The 22570-nt window shown below is 41.8% G+C and overlaps 1 protein-coding gene across 6 annotated transcripts in view; it reads left to right on the top strand.

The window, feature by feature from the left end:
- The window catches only part of POC1A (POC1 centriolar protein A), a 58451-nt gene that overhangs the window by 14024 nt on the left and 21857 nt on the right, over positions 1-22570 (top strand). For 3 of the 6 annotated variants that reach the window (XM_075432581.1, XM_075432582.1, XM_075432586.1), the window contains exons 7-9: positions 1203-1336; positions 11145-11213; positions 14486-14584. In XM_075432581.1, the coding sequence (XP_075288696.1) occupies positions 1203-1336; positions 11145-11213; positions 14486-14584 (302 nt within the window). Of the gene's footprint in view, positions 1-1202; positions 1337-11144; positions 11214-14485; positions 14589-22570 lie in introns of all 6 variants that reach the window. The other 3 variants (XM_075432584.1, XM_075432585.1, XM_075432583.1) reach the window with 2 other exon arrangements.

The raw sequence follows: 22570 nt of genomic DNA on the forward strand, positions 1-22570 counted from the left end.
AGCTTAAGATGAGGTGTCTAGTGTTTCTGAAAGTTCAAAAAGTAAATACATTCTGGTTTACAATTGAGCAAGGTTATTTCAGATTTCTGCTTCAAATGCACACCTGCGAAAGACAGTATTTGTTTCTAGTGTCTTTAAAATTATGTATTGAGGGTTTTTTAACATGTAGTTTGGATTTGAAATGTGCAGTAGACTCTCAAGGGAATATAAATTGAGGGGGGGGAATATGCTAGTAGTAGTAGATTTGAGACCAGAACATTTGGAGGGCACTTAGTAAAATTAAGAATAATTGGATAGTTAAAACCATCTTCAAGCATAGTCTTCTGTAATGTGACATATGCTCAGAAAGCTGTGCATATGTGAAGTACTGTGTGTTCTCATAAATAAATAGTTCAATAGCCTGTTTTGTAAAAGTTTGGAAAGGGAAAAAACCTCCCTGCATTAGGTAGATGTTTAATGTTAGAGAGCCTAAAAGTGCAGTGTGACTTTTTTCCTGATCATTTTCTCTAAATCTTTTCAAAATAACTCTTGGGCTTCATCATGCGGGAAGGATTGCTTTACTGAAGTTCCCACTCTTGATAGTTTGTCTATTCATACTTGTTTTAAGTTTTTGGTGAGGTGAGTTGGATGTCTGAAGGAGTAATGCTTATACTGGACGATTTTCAAGTTGCTGGTTCTTCTTTCCGAGTTTCTCTGAAACTCAGTCTTGGTTAGAGTTGGGTCGTAAACCAAAAGAACCTGTGCAATGCCAACTTTGAGTTTGTCTTTCATCATAATTTCAGTCTTCTCCTTAATGTACCAGCATATAGATTTTATTCTAGAATCACTAGGGAGCAAGAACAGCAACTCCATGGTACTAAAATATGTCAATGTCCAACTCTCACAGAATCATATAGCTCACTTGTGCATATGGTTACATCTTGGGGTTATACGGGAAGCTTTCGTAGTCTTAAATCTCCCAGAATAATTGGCAAAGCTTCCTTTTTCCTTTCAATAAAGTAGTGCCTGTTTTTAGGAGAATTGAATACTGCCCTTGTGCTCCAGTGCTTTGAAGAGTTTTTGTGGAATGTTTCCCCCACGAATTTTCCTGTTAAACTTTATAACAGAAAATTGGCATGCGCTTGTACTTTATTTTATTCTTTTGCCTTAGGCTTATGTAAACTGGACTTGGTGATTATTATGTACATTTTTTCCATCTTTAGTGCACAGTGCTGTGGTAAACAGTCTTTCCTTTCACCCCTCTGGAAACTATCTGGTAACTGCTTCCAATGATTCAACTCTTAAAATTCTGGACTTGCTAGAAGGAAGACTTCTGTATACTCTTCATGGTCACCAGGTGAGACAAAGCCTTTTATACAGTAATGTAGAAACCCGTAACAAACTAGGCAAATTTGTGCTCGAGCCTTGCGTTCTTCGTGGCCAAAAATCTTTTGAAAACTTACTTGCATAAAATGATGATGGTAGTATTAATAATAAGCTTTGAGATCATGACTGTTTTGAAGGGGAGGCCTATGGAGGGGAAAGGAGATGAGGCAGGAATGGAGAGGATGAGAAAACGAGGCAGAAAGGGAGATCCAGCATTGAGGATGCAAGCCTAAGTCCTCAGGGGCACAGTCAGAGCTGCAGCCCAGACTCTAATCCTGGGTCTGTTGTGCACTCTGTACCACGGCTCTGAGTTGCTCTCTAGAGTGCTTCAAATAACACTTTGCCCCCTGACTGAAGTGTCGTGAAGATAAATGCTATTCACCTGGCAGGAGACTTGGGGACAGTAGTGGTAAACTGGAGAAAATACATTTTTGGGATGTGATTTGGGAACATGTTTCCATTGTAACAATCCAAATTAAATCATTAAAGGTAATAAATGCTGATGGTTGGTTAAGTTTAACTGACTGGCCTATTAGTATTATGCTGCTGGGTGTGTTGCTTGTAAGGTTAATTATATGAATGCTTGAAGCTCTCTTTTTTTTTTTTTAACTGTTAAATGAAGATAGAATAATTTCATTGTCCATGCTGAGTGGGGCTCAAAGGCGTGAAGAAGCAGACCTGCTTTAAAGGTTTCCATTTCCAAAGGGACAAAGAGAACAGAAATTCTTAACCCACTTGTCTCTCCGTTAAAATGGGGGCTGAGTCTTGAGTATCAAAACTAGCTGGGGAAAAATCACAGCCTGGTGCTGTTGGGAGTGGTGGAGATGGTTCTGGGCAATAATGGTAACTGTGTGAGCTGCAAAACTGATAATTCTGGCTTTTTGTGGCTTTGTTTGGTGACTGCCTTGTCTGATGTCTAAAAAGGTCAAGTTTGTTCCGTAACTTCTTTTATACTTTGTGTTAATAAACTTTTATCCTTTTTTGTAATATTGATGGAAAAACAGGATGACCTCATGCCTAAAGTTCTACTTAATGGCAAGATCTGATTATAACTGAGCGAAGCTTTCAAATACTGAAAAGAACGAGGGAAAGATAATAAATGCTGGCTGTCCTAACATGTAAACACTGACGGCGTAAGATTTTATTACTTTGAAAACTCCGCTAAGTGGATATTCCTATCGGATAGGGGCTGCAAAGCTTCTGACTGTTGTCCTAATCCCATTTTCGTATCTGTCTTTTGTGTTAATTGGCACAGTGAGTGCTTGGGTAGTAGCTTTCTGGAAAAGAGTGAGTGTGGAGGGATAGTGGATCTTTGCACCTCTCATCCTTGCCTCAAGAAGAGATGTACCTGATTATTGTTCAGCAGGAGACTGAATCCGCTTTCAGTTTTCTTCCCTTCTGAGCTGTAGGCTGTTCCTCAACGAGTGCAGTGGCACAAAGAGTTTAGCTTTGAGAGTCCAAAACTGATTATGGTGATGGAGGCATTCAGAATTAGACAATAGAAAGTCCCTTTAGGCTCATGCTGTACTTAACTCAGGGCTTCTATGAAACAATTGGTTTGTGAATCATAGAATTATTAAGGTAGGAAAAGACCTCTAAGATCATGTAGTCCAGCCGTCAACCCAACACCAGCGTGCCTGCTAAACTATGTCCTGAAGTGCCACTTCTACGTGTTTTTTGAACACCTCCAGGGATGGTGACTCCGCCATTTCCCTGGGTAGAGAATCATCTCTTCAGAAGTAGCATTAAAGCTATGTATTATGTTTTCCCTCCACATTGTTTCAGATCAGTTTGTAATCTGCCACTCTCTCCTAGGCATCTAACTGGCATTGGAGATGCTTTGACACTGGCACAGCTGAAGGGTAGTTGCCATTGTGGGATTATGCCTCTCTTGATTTGGAAGTAAGTAGAAGTATAAAAGTGGCTGGTAGTACTTTCTGGTCATCTTTAAGGGTATTGCACTGAGATGGCTGTGAACCAGTCCTGGCATAGCCCTGGCTGGCGTTCCCTCTGCTGGCATCTGCTGTGTTGTTGTGGGCTGGCTTTTTTTAATGCCTGATTTAACAGATACCTTGCTTTTCCACTAAAAGTGTACGATAACCTGTGCTTCATTCACAGTAAGCCAGCCGGCAGGGACAACAGGGCCTGCTTTCATCAGAAACTGTACTTGAGCTGGGGTGGATTCCTGCACTGGCTGCTTCCTCTGCCCTGTTCTGCACATAAATAAATCCAGGCTACTTAATACTGAGGGCTTTTTTTTCCTCCCCCCTCCAGCCTCACTGATTTCTGCCATTATCTCCAAGTGGCTAAAAATGAAGCGGGTGTGGATTTTCTTGGTCATTAAGTAGATTTGCCTTTTTAAGTGAGGGCTATAGGTTAGTCACCAAATGAACAGCCTGTTCTGAAGACATTCTCGAGTTGTGACTTTGCGTGGGTGAAAGCTGGTTGAGGCTTTGTTCCTACCCTTACGTTGTTCTGGGAAGGCTGCTTGCGAGTGGACACTTCAAGGAAAAAAAAGTAAGGTCCTTTAGACATACTTTGACGCAACTGCTGGAGTGCCAGGAATTTGTTAGCAGCTGATTAGCTGTAGTTTACACAGGGAGGATTGCCAAGTTTACATTGCTGTCTTTAATTGTAATGTAGCTTGGCCCCCTTGTAGCAGAAGGATCGTTAGAGACAGGAGTTTGCAGCTTGGAGCTGACATCTTGCAGCTGCAAAAAATCATTCTGTACTGTGCTGCATATTTTAGTTCTGGAGTGCTTCAAGCTGTGAAGTACTCTTGCCTAATTCCATACAGATGAGATACTGCGTTGGTATGTAGGTCCACCTCTGGTACTGAATCATTGTTGAAGAACAAAATGTTTTAGGGCCTGTAAGTCACCTCCAGAACATTGCTAGAGGAGAGCAGGTATGTACACAGTGCTTGTCTGCCCTTTGATTAGAGCATTTCCAGACTGACTTCCTTAGTGGAATGGAAGTTCTCAGTAAATATTTAGAAAACATCTACATGGTTATGTTTATAAATAGGAAGACAGAAAATGCAAAGTTACATTTCTCCAAGCAACCTTGACTTGAACCATGAAGTAGCTACGTTCCCCCTACTTGGGTGGCATAAGTGCTCTCTGCTTTGACTGAAGAGCAAGATCTCCTGAGCAGGTGCACAAGAGACAAATGTGCTGCTTTACTGTCTGCTGCTGGCTCTACTTAGGTGGCATTAAGCATCTGTGCAGGCCTGGTCTTTGAGGGGTGTGAGGACGCCTCAGGGTTGTGCAGAACTGGACCAGCAAAGGGAGAAAAAGGGTGTGTTGCAAACAACATGCAATTGATTTTAGATTAGCATTTCTGAGTATTAAAAGGAAATATGAGTGCTTTATTTTTTTTTAAACAACTGAAGATTTTGAGAGTTAAAAAGCTACTGAAGATTCAGCTATAAGGTGCCAGTATAAACTTTCTCATGTTAGCTGTAGACCTTACTCCCTGGTGAAGGAAGGTGCAGGCATGAGTCTTGCTCTCTGTAGCGATACAGGAGTTTTTCAAAGCTCAGTGGACTGAGAATCCTGTGACTTCTTGTCAGAGGTATTCTGCATGAAAACGTCCCTTGCTGCCATGCCATCTCCGTCTGCTGTGCTTTTCTCCTTGGTTCCCTTTCACTCTCCCTTTCTCTCCTTTGTGTCATCACCCCCACTGTGCAGTTTCTAGGAGTCTGCCCTTTTTATCTAAACACTTTTCTTGTCCTTGATTTGCCAGTGCACAATGCCTGTGCTGACACCTTTTCCCCTCTCCACATAACCTTTGGGGTAATTGTCTTGATCACTTATTCTTTGCATCTTTTGCTCCTCTACTCTCTGTCATTTCAATGTCCATCTGTCCGAGTGTAACTTGCCCTCTTCTCCTGTGCCATGAAGCAGTTGAAAGCACTGTGAACAGTGGCACTAACTGCTCTGTTTTGTTAGGTTTTTTTTTATGCCTTGAACTGATGATCTCGGTGTGCTTGTTGCTGCCAGATTTGCTTCTCAGACCTTGTCACCAGTTGTATCTCCTTTTTCTCTTTGCAGTAGTTAATTCATTCTAGGAGAGTTAGACTGAATATACTGGCTTGTATTTTCCCACTTCACATCTCCTTTTGTGGGCCATGGGACAGGAAGCTCTCCTTTAATTCAACTATTTGCATCATCTAGCTCTTGGCACCTCCCTTAATTTCTTATCTGGCTCCTCTCTGGTATGCATTTGTTTCTTCCAGGGGAGAGAGGAAGAAAAAAATCCGCTGGCATCCTTGATCCCACTTGTCTCTCCAGCTACCTTCCACTGTGCCTCTCCTTTCATTGTGCAGACTGTACATCATGAAAATACTCTCCTCCGGTTTATTCCTGGACCCTCTCCAGCCTGGCTCTTGTTTCTTCTGTTATGCTGAAGCCAGAGCGTTAGCTCTGTTACTAGCTGAAGCTCACAAGTCTGGCCTCTCTTGACTTGAATTGACTGTTGGTGTTGGCCCTGCTGTTCTTAATCCTGTGGCTTTTGTCCTCCAGCAGCTCTGTGGGAGGGGAAATGATGTTCAAGAGGGCTTTCTCTGTGATTGTCTGCATATTATTTATAGATGATACACATTCATCTGCTGTCTGCATGCAGATATGACTGCTCCAGGCATATTTCTGTTTCCCAAGACTAAACTCTTGGCCCTTCTCTTAAATATTTCTTTTGGAGAGATCTATTTTTAGCTCCACCTTTAAAAGCTTTGTTTTCAGGGATGCTGTTCCTGTTGTCTCTTGTCATCCCTATGTCAATTGTTACTGATGCTGTTAGCATCCTGCCAGTCAGTCATTCAGTGCTGTTGTCTGTGTCCTGGCTTTGGATCCCATCTCTCTAGGTGATCAATGCATTCAAGCCATTCAGAATAGTTCTGAACACCTTTTTCTAAGGCCTTAATGTTTTGTGTAAGCTGAGCAACCTGTGGATTGTTAGAGCAATAAAGGCCTTGTGATCTTTATGCTCAACATGTAGGAAGTGGGGAAAACAAGGAGAAGGTGTAATGTCTGTATCTTGGGGGCAGTCTGCACATCAATCAGGTTGTGTAACATGCTGTGCCTCACCATTCTTACCTATGTATGCAGCTAGAAGTGGGATGTCGCCCGGTGTTTCAGCTACCGTGGCATAGCTGTCTGACCTTGCCTGAGTCTTGTTCCTTGGGAATGCTGCTGTAAAGGACTAAGTTTGATCCTGTTATAGTTCCTTCTGCATGGCTTCCTTTTTTTTTGTTTGCAGTTTCTTTGCCACATCCAGTGTGTGAGTGATTTGTCTTTTTCAAGGCTCCCTGGGGCTTATCCACACCTTGCCTGGTGCTCTTCTTTCATTAGAGCAGAGGAGTTGAATATTCGATTAGCAGCAACATTCTTCCCACTCAACATTTCCAGTGGATGACTTTTTGCTCTCTTCTGTTATTTCCCTCAAACTTTTCACAGCGCTTTTGCAGTATGACCAAAATTATTATAATAATTTCAAACTCCATTTGACATGCACAAAAGCTCAACAGTCTTCGTGTTGTTGGTGTGCTGAGGACTAAATAGAAATCTTCCTTACCACTGACTTGGTGTATCTTATTGTCCAGTTCCTTCTTGCTGTTTAATCTAAGGCCAGAAGCGGTAGGAATTTGGGGACTGGTGCTAGCAGCTTGTGTATAGCACCTAGCACAATGACGATGCAAAGCTAGAACTTCTGAACCCCCAGGAAATACTAATAGAAAGGCATTTGTATCCTGCTACAGAAAGAGGAATGAAGTGATCCTTTAGAAGGTTGCTGCCTCTACCTGCATGGGAAATAAGCTTGAAATTCTCCCTACACCTTGTATAGAAGAATATGCAACTGCTGCTTTTTGGCACTTCTAATGCAAACAGCAAGTTTAAAGGGGGGGGCAGTCTGAAGGAAAACTTGAATTCCTCAGTCTCCAGCCATGTACCTGTTGTCCAGGACACCATCGGAAATCTTGGATCTCTGCTGTGCTTACCTGGAACAGATGGGAGTTAGGCTGTGCCTAATCACTGGCAAGTGTAGCTTTTTGTTTTGTGTGTTTATATTAAATTGTAAGAGTATTTGGCAAACTATTATTTGTATGTTGCTACAGCAAACCTATTGTATCTAGGAAGAGTGCTGTTAAGTGTATGTAGCAAAAATACTTTTCGCTTAATTTATGTCAACAAATCTGTAGAGGATGTTTTGTCTATAAACTTGTTTGTTCCCCTTCTTTCAAATTATAAAGGTACATTCAGTCTTTGATATAATTTTCTGTTTTGGGAGGAACATGTTGTCTTGAACAACTTTTTTTTTCCCCCTTCAGAATGCCTTGACTTTGGAGTCAATTCATTGTTTCTTTTGATGTGATTTGTATTGTGCTAAATTTTGTATAAATATACTGAAATATTTAGACTGATAAAAATAATTTTATGAAACATTGCTCCTCTCCGGTATTCCTCACCTGTGCTTGTTCCTGAACACTTTGTCTTCGTGTCCTGAAAGTCTTTTCTGCCCTCCCAGCTCTGAATGGTTTATTACAGTCAGAGCACAGTTTCTGTATCCTCAGCTCTGTTAACTGCACAGTGGCGAGTACTGCTCAAAGATTTCTGGCTCTGTACTTGTTTCTGCCCTTTCTCACTCCTTATTTGTCTTTTGCTTTTGTATTTTTTTAGACAGTCTCTATTCCTGATAGTGTGGTTGGAGAGCTGAACTGCTGGGGAAAGCGGGTGGCAATAGAAGGCAGAAGCACACTTTGTCTCAGCTGATTGATGTCTTTGGCTTGAAATATCTGCACTATTTAATGCTGTGTTAGTTGAACAAGCTTAGTCACACTAATGACTCTGCATGCATTTTGAAATTGCTGCTACTAGATAATTTCTGGCAAGATCTCTCAGGTGAGGTGTTGCTATTAGAAGGCCTCAAAACTTTTTGAAACCACTGCAGGTGAAATGGTAATATGGAAATACTTTAATGTGTTTTGAGGAAGCTAAAACTCTTCACACTGGGAGTGACCACATGAAGACTCTGGTTTGCCCAGCATAACCTTGTGCCCGTAGATACATTTGAAGGCACACAGGTCTGCGGGATGCAGGTTGCAGTGAGAGTTGGGTACTTATCCCAAATGCAGCCTTTGAGTATTTGTCTACCTTCAGGACTTAAAATGATGAGCTCACTTTTACAAAGGAGGGGAAGAAGGGAAACGAGAAACAAACTGGATGGGAGGTTTCCATGCGAATGTGTGTTGGGAAGATGTGAACTCAGAATAGAATAGTCTGTCCTTGCAACTTGATACAGGGTGAGGAGAAGCTTCTTAGTTTAAAGAGGAAAACTCTGCTCCTGTGAGGAGGTGTGTGTTGGTGTGGTGTTTTCTGGTGGCTGTTGTGACTTGTCTGGTTGTGTTTTTGTTTTAGGGTGGTGGGGTTTTTTTTTTCTGTTTTTTTCAGCCTGTTACTAGTTCAGCTAGCTTTTCCCGGCAAACTTGGCTGTAGGCAGCCTCTGTAAATGCTTGTTCCTGCCTCTGCCCGTTTCAGCTTGGGCTAAAGCTCAGGCTTAAGGTAGTGTGCAAAGTAATGTGTTCAGCAGCTGACATAAAACTTCACTAACTGGGTTCTCAGCTGTTTATTCTAGGCAGAACATTTTGTCTGTTGTGCCTGTGCTTGAACACACGTAATGATTTCCCAGCTCTGTTTAACCGCATCTGAGTGCCTGCCTCATCCTTTTCTTGTGTGTCCTGTGTGCTTTCTGAAAGGTTGAAAACGTATTAAAATAGATGTGTGGTGTGAAATGCATGCTTTTACTCAAGCAGTGCTTTAGCAGTCAGCACCACTTAAAAGTTTTGCGGAACTGACTGTTTTAAGAGCGAGGCTTCTTCAAAATGCAAGTGCCTGTGCTGTGCAGTGATGATCCTGGATGCATTAACTCTGGCATTTTTTCTGTAAAACTACTAACAGAAAAGCATTTTAAGCCAGCCTTCTAATTTTCAGTTAAAAATCTGACAGCTAATGCAAACCTACACAGATCATTAGGCTGTAGCTTAAAAATGACAGGTGATGGTACTGTAAGGAGTGCCTGCCTGTTGCTTGTGTTCTCCTGTGTTGCTGCAGGTGCCTGTTTGGTTTGAAGCCTCTGTCATTGCTTGGCCACAAGCTCCACACAAAGCGGGTAGGAAGTAGTGATTCTGTCTTGTTTCTGGTGCTGTTGGTTGTTCCCTCTGACTTTGTCCGGCTAGTTGGTATCTGAAGAGAGTAGCTGTCTCCTGCAAAACTCTAGATGGTACTACAGAATACAGTAAGTAGAAGCTAATGTACAAATACAATGTATTCTGCTGACGCTGCTCTGTCTGCCATTCAGTGACCTGTTCTTTTTGTCAGTGCTCCTCAGATAGCCTTGGCTTTTTCTTTCTCCTTTGCTGAAAATTTTGTGGGCTTGTTGACTGCCAAGTCTCAAATAAAATGAGTAATTGGATTCTGCTCTGAATACTGAATCTTATGTGGTCAGTTCTTCTGCTTGTACAGATTTCTTGACTTAAAATGTGTCTAACCTTGCCCAGATTAATTGGTGCAAATTGATTGCCTTGCTTGATAGCTGGTCAAGCATGTTTTGAAGTTGTGTCGTGGGGGAGTAAGCAAGAGCTTTAAGACTTGGGTCTTCTGCAGCTAGTAGTTTGTATGGAATATATAAATACATAGGAGAGCATGTGATGACTGTAAAAAAAAAAAAAAAAACAACACACACATACAAAAAAAAAAACCCCACACAACAACAAAAAACCCCCCACAACCCAACAAACAAAACCAACCAACCAAACTCCCCCTCATTTTTGCCTTCATGATAGAACTGACTTTTTCACTTCTTGCCTGTAGCCCTACCTGTTGACTGTTTTTCAGTCATGTGTTCTCTGCTGTCCCTTAGTGACAGTTACATATTGTCAAAGAAAGGCTGTTGGAAAGCACGTGGAGAGAAGAAACTGTTTTCTGTGGTGAATATGGTGCGCACAGTGGTCCATGAAACATCTTGTATTGTGGTGTCATTGTCTTGAAGTTCTGGCCCCTGGCGTTCCATGATTATATGAAAATCTTGGCTTAGTGCATTGTATTTTCATGGTTCTAGTATTCACGGTGTGAGGAGGAGCTTGGAAAATACGGATTCTGAGGGCTTGGCAGTTGAAGCCTGAAAGGTGGATTAGTTGCTCCTTGTATTAGTTTGAAGAAACTTATATTTTTATGGGACATGGTTATGATTTGTGAATGCTTAGAATTATCAGTAGTGGGAGTATTTTACATCTAACAGTCTTTATCAGTATGCCTGTCGATACTGCTCTGTGTGCATTTGTGCGTTTAATGTTCCTTTTCTGCTTTAAACCTTTCCATCAAGTGGCTAACCAAAGGCTGTATTTAACAAAACTCAGCGGTTTCACTGCTTCTAATAAATGAATGGGAGTTTTAAAAATTTCTAATTCTATAAGGAAGAGAATGATTGAGAGGAAACAAGGAAAAGCCTGAAGCTGTGAAACGTGGTTTGTTCCTGTCCCTGTCTTAATGCCATGGGTATTGAAAAGTGGGTGTCTTAAAGTGGGGGCAAAAAAAGTGGAAAATGGTAAGCAAGTACTGGTGAGCTTAGCATGTTGATTGTGGCCCACTTACCTGACAGGCAAGAGCTTTCTAAATTTTGCCTTTAGATTGCTGAGATCAAATGAGAAATACCTTGTAAAACTGAAATGTGTGGAGCTTTATAACACTTTGTTTTCTTTCACATTTTTTTAAATCTGTTTGCAGGGTCCAGCTACTTGTGTAGCGTTTTCAAGAGCTGGAGACTTATTTGCCTCTGGAGGTTCTGATGAACAGGTATCTAACTAGTTTAACTTGATGGTTTTGTGCCTTGTTGTTACTGTTGTTGTGGTATCTTACTGTTTTCAGAGAGAAAACAGGTACTAAAAATAGTGAGATATATTAAGCACAGACTTTTCTTACTGAGGAAGCACTTCAGCTGTATTATGTGGGAATAGGTACGTACAACAAAAAGTATTACCATATATATGGCCTTTGTTATATGCCTTTCTGAGGCATCTGCTGCAGGGGAATAAGTTAGATGGGTGTACAAATGACTATGTTGAGATACCTTGAATATCACGGGCTATGCTGATGGATTGTCTCCTGATCTGCCACAGGCTGGTTGTGAGACACAAGCATAAGGACAAGGCAAGCAGGCAGGGGTGCTTCCCTAGAATACTCTTCACAGAATCACAGAATAGTAGGGGTTGGAAGGGACCTCTGTGGGTCATCTAGTCCAACCCTTCTGCCGAAGCAGAGTCACCTACAGCAAGCTGCACAGGACCTTGTCCAGGCAGGTCTTGAATATCTCCAGAGAAGCAGACTCCACAACCTCCCTGGGCAGCCGGTTCCAGTGCTCCGTCACCCTCAGAGGGAAGAAGTTCTTCCTCATGTTCAGACGGAACTTCCTGTGCTTCAGTTTGTGCCCATTGCCCCTTGTCCTGTCACTGGGCACCACTGAAAAGAGCTTGGCCCCATCCTCCTGACACCTACCCTTCAGATATTTGTAAGCATTTATAAGGTCCCCTCACAGCCTTCTCTTCTTCAGGCTTCACTGGTCTAAAGTGCTCTGTGTTTCATATTCTCCAATGCTCTCCTACTCCTCCAGATCTGTCCTCTCAGTCTTATTTGAGATACTGTGGCTAATGCTGCAGTTGCACAGCTTTGTGTCAGAGCTGGCCTTTTCTCTGCTGACCTTGATGTCTGCACTGGGATTGGGAGCCTGTCTGTCTTGTACTGCTGGTGAAGGGGCTTTGTGGATGAAGCAGTTGGGGCAGAAGAAGAAATCTTCATTTTGCTTCTGGTTCTGAGTTATAATCCAGATTCACATTTCCTTAAAAGCTGCTGGGTTTTGTTTTCTGTTATCAGTAGGGGAAGGCAAAACCATACACAGTAGGTACGGACCATGCTGAAAAGATTTGCTGGGTTTTCTACACAATGTAGGTTTTCAGTTGTATGCTATCAAGGAGGAAACCAATGGTAGGGTTGTAGCTCATGATAGTTTCATGAGCTGCTGCATTTTAACTATATTTTATAGATTTGCTTAGATCTGCGGCGTAGCTCACCATCACGTCTCTTTATGACCACGTTTTATTTAAGGCTTTAAACAGACTGTTTTGAAGAGATGCATCCTGGTTTTTGTCTTATAAAATTACACTGGGGTCACTGTATTAAGGTTTGCTCTTGAAATGCTTATCTAACACAGGAAATAAATACGACTTTTTGCTTTTGTTTCTTTCTTCCTTAAAAGCCCTGATGTAGCTGCAAGTTGCAGTTACATAGCAATTACTGGTTACTTATTTTTGGTAGAAAACTTCAGAAATTCTATTTGTCTTCAATTTCTAGGCATAGAAGAAGTTGATTTTTTATGTATTAATTTTTAGCTTAAGAGGATGTATTAGCCCACATTTCTGTGTGTAAAGTAGATTCATTCAAAAGACTTCTATCAGCTCCTTCTTTGTCTTTTCTATGGTTGGGATTTCTTTAAACAAACTAGTGTTTAGGGCAAACTATCACCCGGTGGTGTTAAGCTAAACTGCTGAATGGCAGTGCCTCCCCAGAAAGGTGCTTCGTAAAGGTACACTTATGGCATGTGGTCATATGCTGACCGCTTTGGCAGCCCTTTCCATCATAGCTCAAGGTTGCATGTTTCTGAATTGTGTTTATTGGCTTTCCTGTTCTTAGCTCCCATGGAGGAATTGCCCCTCTCCTCTTAGGTTTGTATCTGAAAATGCAGGCAGTGCTTCCTTTTTGTGCATGGAGGAAGAACTTTAACATAAATGTATGTATGTATTAAAACTGGCGTTAGTCTTAGATTGACAGTTATGTATATACAAGAAGCTTTTCCAATGGAATGGACCTCTCTGAACACTAGCTTTCTGGATCCAAGGGAAATAACAATTTTAATTTTTGTGGGGTAATTTAGACATATAGCCTGTCCAAAAAGAAAAGTTTAATTACTGAACTGCAAACAGGCCTGTTGTATGGGCCTGCTGGAATGCGGTGGTGCCGTTTGTACCCTGTGCTGCAAATATACGCTCGTTTTAACGTAGTGTGAGTTGCCCCGCTGAAGGTAGGGACAGACTTCAACCCAAAGTAGTGGCCTGAGTAAGTATCCATTCTGCTGTCGTCAGTTTTCACTGAGTTGTGTTGCCTTGCTGTTAATCCCCAGGCTAGGCTAGGTGGCAATGCTCATCTTTGTTGTAACAACACGCTTGCTAGCTGTGAAGAGACAGTCTGTGCAATGAAAGAGCATCGCTTTTTTCTGTTACGCAGTGGAATGGCCTTGTTGGTTAACTATGCACCTATAAAAGAAAAAGCCTTTTATTTCAGGCAAAGGAGGGATTAAAACATGTAAGTGAAGAATAAACACTGATGTTTCTGATAACCAAGATGAGCTGGGTTCATAGATGTCTTTCAGACTTCTGAAAGTTGATTGATTGCTCTTAAACTTTTTCAGCATTTAGAACCACTGCTAAGGATTTTACTCTGCAGATTTGCTCTTGATACCTTGAAGTGGTTTATGTATTAGAGGCCTCTTTTCTTTTCTGAAATAAATATTTCATTATGGAGAGAAGCAGCCTGTAAATGGGATTTAAGTTTGGTATTTAGCTGACAAACTAGCTCAAGATTTCTAATGCACGTTTCAAAGTACTAACTCTACTTTCCCTGTGAATGATGATAAACCAGTAACTAGTTGTTTGAGGTGTGGCTGATAACTGCTATAACGCTAAGCATGGTATTTTAATATATTTGTGGGTTTAGTGGTATGTTCTGCATGTTGCTTTGAAGTTCTCTTGGTAGTTCTAGTTTCATGTTGTTCCTGACCCAAAGAATGCAGAAGACCTAGGTCACTTACCCATCGAGAACACAGTTATGCTATGTCTGTATTCAGTAGCATGTTTACAAAAAACATCCTTAGTTTAAGTGATGGCGAAGCTTTCTTAAGTAAGCTCTGGTGTACATCTGTTGACTCTTCTCTGATGTGTTGAATGAACTGACTGTTAAGCAAATGTAGATGGAAAATTTTAATAGAGATAGCTTAGCCACTTGCCTTTCTTCTGCAGGTGATGGTGTGGAAGACAAACTTTGATGCAGCAGATTATGATGATGTACTGAAAACACAGAAGTGTGGCACTAGTGTGGACAGGACCCCTCATGCGTTGGTAGGTGAGCATACAGAAGCACAGAGTTCCTCTTAGTACACTTTCTGCAAGTTGAAAGCATGTGACTCTTTCAGGCAGTTGAACTATAGAGCCAGCTTTCCTTGGTATTTATGTGAGCTGCAGGATGTCTGTTTTTAACTGATCTTGTGTTGTTTGTTATCTTTATTTATAAGAAAAGGACATATAATGATTTCAAAAGGGAAATTTAGTGTATGTATATATGCATTTTTTGTTAACAGGCTGTTTAAGAATGTGTAGTAGGCTTGGATGATAGTCCACACAAAAAAGCGCAGACATGAGTAACAGCTGAAGTCCCTTTTTGCTAGGTTATATGAATCCTTTAGGCCAGTGCCAGTCCTGAAAATAGATATTGTTCGCAATATCTTTTCAGTGACAGTCAGCAAAGACAAAAGAAAACTGCATAGACTTTGCGTGTGAGAAATAGGTGATGTATGGTACTGGAGCTGCTTTTCTAAATACTTGAAGACGTCAGTTCGTATCCATTCCCTGAACCATGTGTTGAGACATCTGAAATCTGACTGTATCTAATGGATAAATCCACCAACTGAATAATTCAGTATGATGCACTGATCTAAATATAGCGCTGATGCTGGATATCATGGCTATTATGAGAGTAACCCTGTAAAGTTACTGCCCATATGAGTTACAATTTTTGCACATGGTGACGCTCACTTAAAATTCTGTGTTTTGTCTTGTCAATCGTTGGATATTTTTGATACATTTGAGTATACTTACAGGCTTCTGAAATACGTTACTACTGTGGCTGGTTTTTGGTACATCTTGTTCAATGTGAGCTGTAAGCTAAAAACCAGTTTGTGAACCAGGGGGTTTATGCATATATGACATTGCCTCAGTTGAAAGGTAAGCTTCTAGCCAATATCTGTTGCTCTGTGGGACTGTCTTTAGTCTTATCAACTTAGATCTTCTTTACTGGGCTACTAAACTTGTGTTGTCTCTTAAACATTGTAGTGTTTTTTATTTAATGACTCCAGTCCGTTGCTGAAGGTGTTGGAATAACTGTAGTGTTTTGTGATGGGTAAGAGTTGAGTCTGCAGCTCTAAATGTGATGCCTTACTATGGAGTGGTCTGTAAAGAGAGAAAACAAAACTAGAGGATGTTAGTGCTAGGTGAGTGGGAGAGGACTGTAGGAAGCAATCACAGAAGGACGGAGGGGGTGAAAGTGTTGGTTTTGGCTAAAACTGGCTTCTTCCTTTTCCTTCTCTCCTGTGTTTTAACTCTGAAGTTATGCAAGCTATGAAACGAGCAGTCCAATGACCTCTCTGTTTATTAGCCTATTGAACTGGACTAACTTTGAACTCTGTCTTAAAGATAATGTGTAATATAATTCTGGGCTGGAATACAGTAGAGACGACGCCTTTCTGGGAAGAAATACTGTTTTCAGTTTGTAACATACCAAGGAATGGCTTAAATAGCATAGACAAGATATATGCTAATGGAAAATTATGGTAAGTTTACCCTCGTCTGTTACTGCTGTTATTACTAGAGCATATTAACCAGTAGTAATTCAAGGAAAGGAAGGAAATGCCTGAGCTTTTCTAAAACTGAGTTCTTCATTATAGTACCTCTGTCAGCAGATGGTAAGACATGTGTTGAAGGTAGCTGCTGAATAAAACCCCTTGAACAACAGCTAACTGTTGTGAACGTCTGTCCCTGCAACAAAATTTCCCCTATGGATCAGTTTACCTGGCAACACCTCTAGCAGATGCTGCTGGGACTGACTGTGTACTACTGACAGGCAAATCCATGCCATGTGGTGTTGGTTGACAAGGCATTGCTCTACTCATGCTCTGAGCCTATGTGAAACAGGGCACTGCAGATTCTGAGGTGCAATGGATTGGTTTGGACCAGGTGCTGTGTTTTTACAGAGGGCAAAGTGAATCCATGCTGAGTCATGCAGAAGAGATATACACTTTGGGGACCCGAATTAATTCAAAGGAGCGAGTGTTTTGAACTGCCACCCAAACGCAGCCTTTGGCTTGGGCCTGCAGCATGGGAGCTGTTGATCTCAGCAGTGCTAACTGAATAGCGAACGTGTTATGTGCAACTTGCAGAAGATCAAACTGAGCGATAGTCAGTGGGATTCTTCCCTCCTGTTTATTCCTTGGGCAAATGTGGTGTTATCTTTTGGTCTGAATAGCACAAATGATGCTTCCACTAGATCTGCAAGATTAGCTATGAGCATGAATAGAGACTTGTAAATTAAACCTTTGACTGCCTTCAACAGTAAAATTATCTCTGGTTAAAAAGCAGAGGTGAAGGTGGTTGTGGTGGAGAGCTGGGACGCTAGCTGGCGCAACGAAGACTAATGTCGTAGTCACACTAGGTCTATTGATGCAGTTCAGCAAAGTGACCTTTTATGCAGTTAAGAACACTGTTTTGCATTGGAAGTGTGGTGCAGCTCTGTCGTGCTGTAAAGGAGTGGAGTTTCAGTTTTTGTCTGGTGCCACACAGTCTGATTGGTGCTGCCAAACCCAGTATAGTCTCATTTTTTGGGGGGGCACCCACTGTATTGTGGCTGCCTGTTACAAGAACAATCATGTAGCATGCTAGAGCCTGTACCTGATCTCTACGAAGAGCTTGCTACACTTGATGAGAATGGAAATGCAAAACATGACTAGTACTCAATATCCTTGTGTATTAGGTTATTAGGAATGCAATGCTTTAATGTTAAGGTGGTTATAATTCCTAAAATTAGGTGGGGAAGAATAAACAATGTAGTCTGAGAGCTTGTTTTGAATACCATAGGTGAAATTTAGATCTCGAATTGATGTGAAATGTTCTTTGTTAAAAAGAAGTTGGTATCTCTGAAAATGACTTGGTTTGTTATTTTAAGGAATATGTTTAAGATGAGCATGGAAATCTTGGCTCTGTAATAACTTGTCCATTCATAGCAGTCTACCCTTTTCTTTCAAGTGAATTTAATGACTTATCTTTTAGAAATGTATTATAGTAGGCTCTTTAAGAGTACTGTCACTGCCACATCTTACTGCAACACTTAAATTTCACTATATATTCAGTTCCTTCCTGTTCTGAGCAAAATGTTTGCTTTTTAATAATGAAGTACTTATTTTTGTGGATTTTGTGTAGTTGAGATCAGTTATTTTTCCTATCAAAATCAGAGTTGAAATTCCCACCTGTGGCTCTAGATTCATGCCAAGGTCATCTTTCCCTTCAATGAAAAATGAAGCTGCTTCATCTTTCTCTACTACTATGTTAGTGTGCCAGGATTGTGCTTCTTGAATAATACTGAGATTTTGCAGACGTTTTGGAATGTAACTACATTTAAAACAGGTGTATAGGTTGTTATTTGGTTCTGGTACCGCTAAAGCACATGAACGCTATTCTTGACATGGCTTGAATCTGTTTTCACCCTTTACTTAAGTCAGAATATTTTTTCCAAGGAGAGCTTATGCTATCATGCGTAGATGTATAATTTTTTTTCTTAAGCATTGTGAAAGCACAAATACTAATCAGTGTCTGTGTGAAAACACTCAGTATTCGGTTTCTCATGGGGACAGTCTAACATTCAAGTGCTAAGAAAGAATAACTGAACACAGATGTCAAAACTAGTTTGTCATCAAGACGAATAGGAAGAAAAAAATCCTAAATAACCTGTCAGATAAGAGGCATGAAACATTGTCAGCATTGGTGAGTTTGAAAACAAACTTGCTTTAAAAGAATTTCACTTCCATAGGCAGAGGGAGACTGGAGCCTTTAGAAGGTGCTAGTTTCTCAGGCAGTTGGTTGAAGTTCATTATGAATCAAAGTACTGGGTTTGTTTGCAACAGTAGGCATGAACTTCAAAGTTGCTCTGCCCACCTACTTGTGTTTTCTGTAAATATGAGGCTTGGGAGATGCAGCTTGCTTTGAAAGTAAAGCTGCTCTGTGCAAGGACTAATGTGGATGAGAGAAGCCCATGATGAACAGGAGTTGTGGTCATGACTATGGTGTAAAAGCAGAGACATTGAAGTGTGGTAAAGAAAACACTAAAACTGTCAGAAGTGAATTATAAATATCTGTGTTTATGTTTGGCCTGGATAAATGCCAGATGCCCACCAAAACCGCTCGATCACTCCCCCTCCTCAGCTGCACAGGCGAGAGGAAATGTGATGAAAGGCTCAAGGGTCGAGACAGGGAGAGATCACTCACCAATTACTGTCACGGACAAGAAAGACTGAACCTGGGGAGAAAAGGGAGTTGAATTCATCACCAATCAAATCAGAGTAGGACAGTGAGAAATAAATCCAGATCTTTAAACACCTTCTCCCCACCCCTCCCTTCTTCCCGGGCTCAGCTTTACTCCCATTTCTCTCTCTCCTGCCCCCAAGTGGTGCAGGGGGACAGGGAATGGGGGTTACGGTCAGTTCATCACACGTTGTCTCTGCTGCTCCTTGTCCCTCAGGGGGAAGTCTCCTCACATTCTTCCCCTGCTCCATTATGAAGGTTCCTCTCATGGGAGACAGTTCTCCACAAACTTCTCCAACATGAGTCCTTCCCACAGGCTGCAGCTCTTCACAAAGTGCCCCAGCATGGGTCCCTTCCACAGGGCGTAGTCCTTCAGGAACAGGCTGCTCCAGCGTGGGTCCCCCACAGGGTCACAAGCTCTGCCAGCAAACCTGCTCTGGCATGGGCTCCTCTCTCCATGGGTCCGCAGGTCCTGGCAGGAGCCTGCTCCAGCGCGGGCTCCCCACAGGGTCACAGCTTCCTTCAGGCATCTACCTGCTGTGGGGTCCCTTCCACGGGCTGCAGGTGGATCTCTACTCCACTGTGGACCTCCATGGGCTGCAGGGGCACAACTTGCCTCACTATGGTCTTCATCATGAGTTGCAAGGAAAGGCTTTCTGCTCTGACATTTCGCGCACCTCCTCACCACTCCTTCACTGACCTTGGTGTCTGCAGAGTTGTTTTCTCTCACATAGTCTCACTCCTCTCTTCACTGCCGTTTTCACTGCCTGTCACAAAGGTGTCACCGTTGTTGCTGATTGGCTTGGCCTTGGCCAGCGGCGGGTTGGTCTTGGAGCCAGCTGGCACTGGCTTTATCAGACATGGGGGAAGCTTCTCGCAGCTTCTCACAGAAGCCACTGCTATAGCCCCCTGCTACCAAAACCTTGCCACGCAAACCCAGAACATTCTGTTAGTCTCACATCTACACTAAATGTTAGATCAGTATTACAGTAGCTCTGAAGTAAATGCTTACTCTTAAATTATAAACGAGCGATTGTTGCTGTGAAGTGTTGCATAACTACCTTGAAAACAGAAGTTAAGGGCAAGGACTTGTGATGCATGCTGTATGAAGCTGACGGGAAGAAGTGAAGTCTTATAGTCCTGTGTCTTGAGCCTATAAGCGTTTGTGTGTGTTAATCTAGAATCTAAGAGGTAAGAGTAAATTCATGCGTAAGCTGCAATATTGAGTGGTGAGAACCCATACTTCTGACTCTCTTTTGGATTTTGCATGTGGTTTCATAAGTATACTCTGATGCTTGTCCCAGGGTCAGTAACTCTAACCATAAAGGTCTGTCTGCATGAAGAGTTGTGTAGGATCAGATCAAAGGACACGTTCATGGGTCTGATATGCTGTGAAAACATTCTTCATACAATTTGTTCTTTACAGAGAGGGCCGATAATGTGTTTTATTTTGGGTGTTCAGTGGTGTGTTTTTTCCAAATATAAGAAAAGATTCATACATCTGGTTACAGCTGACGTGAGTATACAAGAACACTTGTTTCATTGTGACAGATTTGCAGCTATTGTTGGCAAATTCCAAGACGACTATGTATGGTTAAGTGTTAGGAGCAAATGCTGAATAGTTGATGTCACATGGACAGTTAGAAAGTGCTTGGGTGTTTAGACAAACGTGTACACTGAAAATTATTAATAAAAACATTGTGGTATAAGCTAAGTTGGCTCATGCAATATTATGGAAAATAGGAAATATTGATTGATGCAGAGATTCTTTACTCAAGTTTAAACATAAACCTTCTTTAGGCTTGTTGTAACTCTTGGTGCAAAATACTACTTTGCAAAGGAGGAGGCTCATGAAGAGACTTTAAGCCTCTGCACATAGCTTTCTAAAGAAAAACACTGTCAAACTTTTTTGTGTTGCAGGACATCAGAGGCAAAGCTGTCTTGATGGGGGTTGGGAGACTTGCGTGTGCAAAAGGCAGTGAAATGCACAGTCTACAAGGATTGTGTGTAGTCTGTCTCAGACTTAGGGTGTCCTGGCGAGAGAGGTAGCAGGTACAGCAGAACGTAAGTTTACAGGTGATAGGGAAGGGTTTCTCTTGCCACTTCAGTTGTGAATTCTGCAACTGTTTAACTTAAGTATATGCAGCTTAGTTTTCAGCTCCTGGTAGGACTCGGAGACCCGCTCGTGTGAGAGGGTGTGCAGACAGACTCTAAAGCAGGTAATCCCTTGGCAATTTGGGAGACATGGGCAGAGGTGCAGAGTTGTCCTCTGTCACTTTCTTGCCAAGAAGTCTTTCTGCTCTTTTGAAATTCAGGAGTACAAATGTTTTCAATATCTCTAGCTTTTTTGAAGTTAAATGGTGCTCAGTTGCAGAGCTACTAAATGTGAAAGCTGATGACATAGCAGACTTCACAAAGTGAAGTCTGGGAAGACCAATGCTTCAGCAGAAAGGGCTTTTAAACAACTAAGTAGGCCGTGATTCTTCAAGTGCTTCTTTTGGTTAAGACAGGCATTTAGGCCTCTTTTTGCACTGCTGGATTTAAAACTTTCTCCAGGCATTGGACCGTGCTTATTTCTTCAATGGCAAGTTTTCCAAAATAGTTCCGTTGAATAGGGTTGGAGACTAATTCCAAAAAATGTGATTTGGTCATAAAGCTGTCTGAGGCCTGTAACTGAATGTCCAAAGCTGACTCCAGCTATCTTCTTTGCTAGTTCTGTTTTGTGTTTGGTGACCTCGGGTGCCTCCTGTGCTCAGTCCATGGTCTCTGTGCTGACTGCAGCAGTTCATTCTGTCAGCCACTTGTTCCTTGTGTAAATAAATTCCTCCTGAGTTACAGACCAGATGTGCCTTTTTTTGACCTTTTGGCTTCCAGATTGGTAACTATCTCTAATTTTGGCATCCGGTAATACTTGTGAATGCTTTTGTACGTCTTTTTTTCCTTTTTTCACTTGCTGTGAAATCCCCTCCTGGGAAGCAGTTTCATTGCACAGAGCTGCAACTCCTCGCAATTGCATGTGAATGTGTGTTGTTGTTTGCACCTCCTCCATTCCCTTCTATTTATTTTTTTTAAGAGTTGTAAGGGAGTAATCCTGTGTTCAGCAGCAGGGAATCCAACCTTCAACCTTCGGGATAAATGTGACCTGCAAAATGATTATTTTTCCTCATCTGCTTGTCACCTTGTTTTTCTGAGGATGCATTCCCACTCCAGGAAGCTTTAGTCTGGTACATGATTGTCTTCCTCTTGGAATAGGTAGGTAGAGATTATTTGCTTTAAAGAACAACAGTGTGAGGAGTGTTCAAGTTGTTTCCACTGCGCTCTGCTTGGTGGTCCAAGGATGAGCTTCATAGGTATGAGCAGGTATGACTGATCACAGGATGGTCAGGACCTCTTCCCCACATCCTTCACCAGTGGTGCAGTTGCAGATAGTCACTTATAGCAGTGTGACCTTCGCTGCTCTTTCGTTGAAGGAAGCCCACTCATGTAAGCCTACTGCAACATGTGACCTTGTTGTATTTTGGTTTTTTTTGCAAGGAGACAGAGGATGAACAGGAACAGAGGAAAAGACTTCTCCCTTCCTCTTTGTCCTTTGTGGTGTGGACAAAGTTGGGTCTCTACCTTGGCCTGTGCCTGAAAGGGCTGTGCTTGTAAACCTTGAGAGAGCCAGAAGGATATAATTTTCTTACATTGCTCGCGTCCGTCCTTTAGCAAGAGCAGCTAGTAGTTCTTTCTGTGTGAGAAATGTGCTCTCGTGGTGTC

The sequence above is a fragment of the Opisthocomus hoazin genome, chromosome 11 (assembly GCF_030867145.1).
Source record: "Opisthocomus hoazin isolate bOpiHoa1 chromosome 11, bOpiHoa1.hap1, whole genome shotgun sequence".
Lineage (NCBI taxonomy): Eukaryota > Metazoa > Chordata > Aves > Opisthocomiformes > Opisthocomidae > Opisthocomus > Opisthocomus hoazin.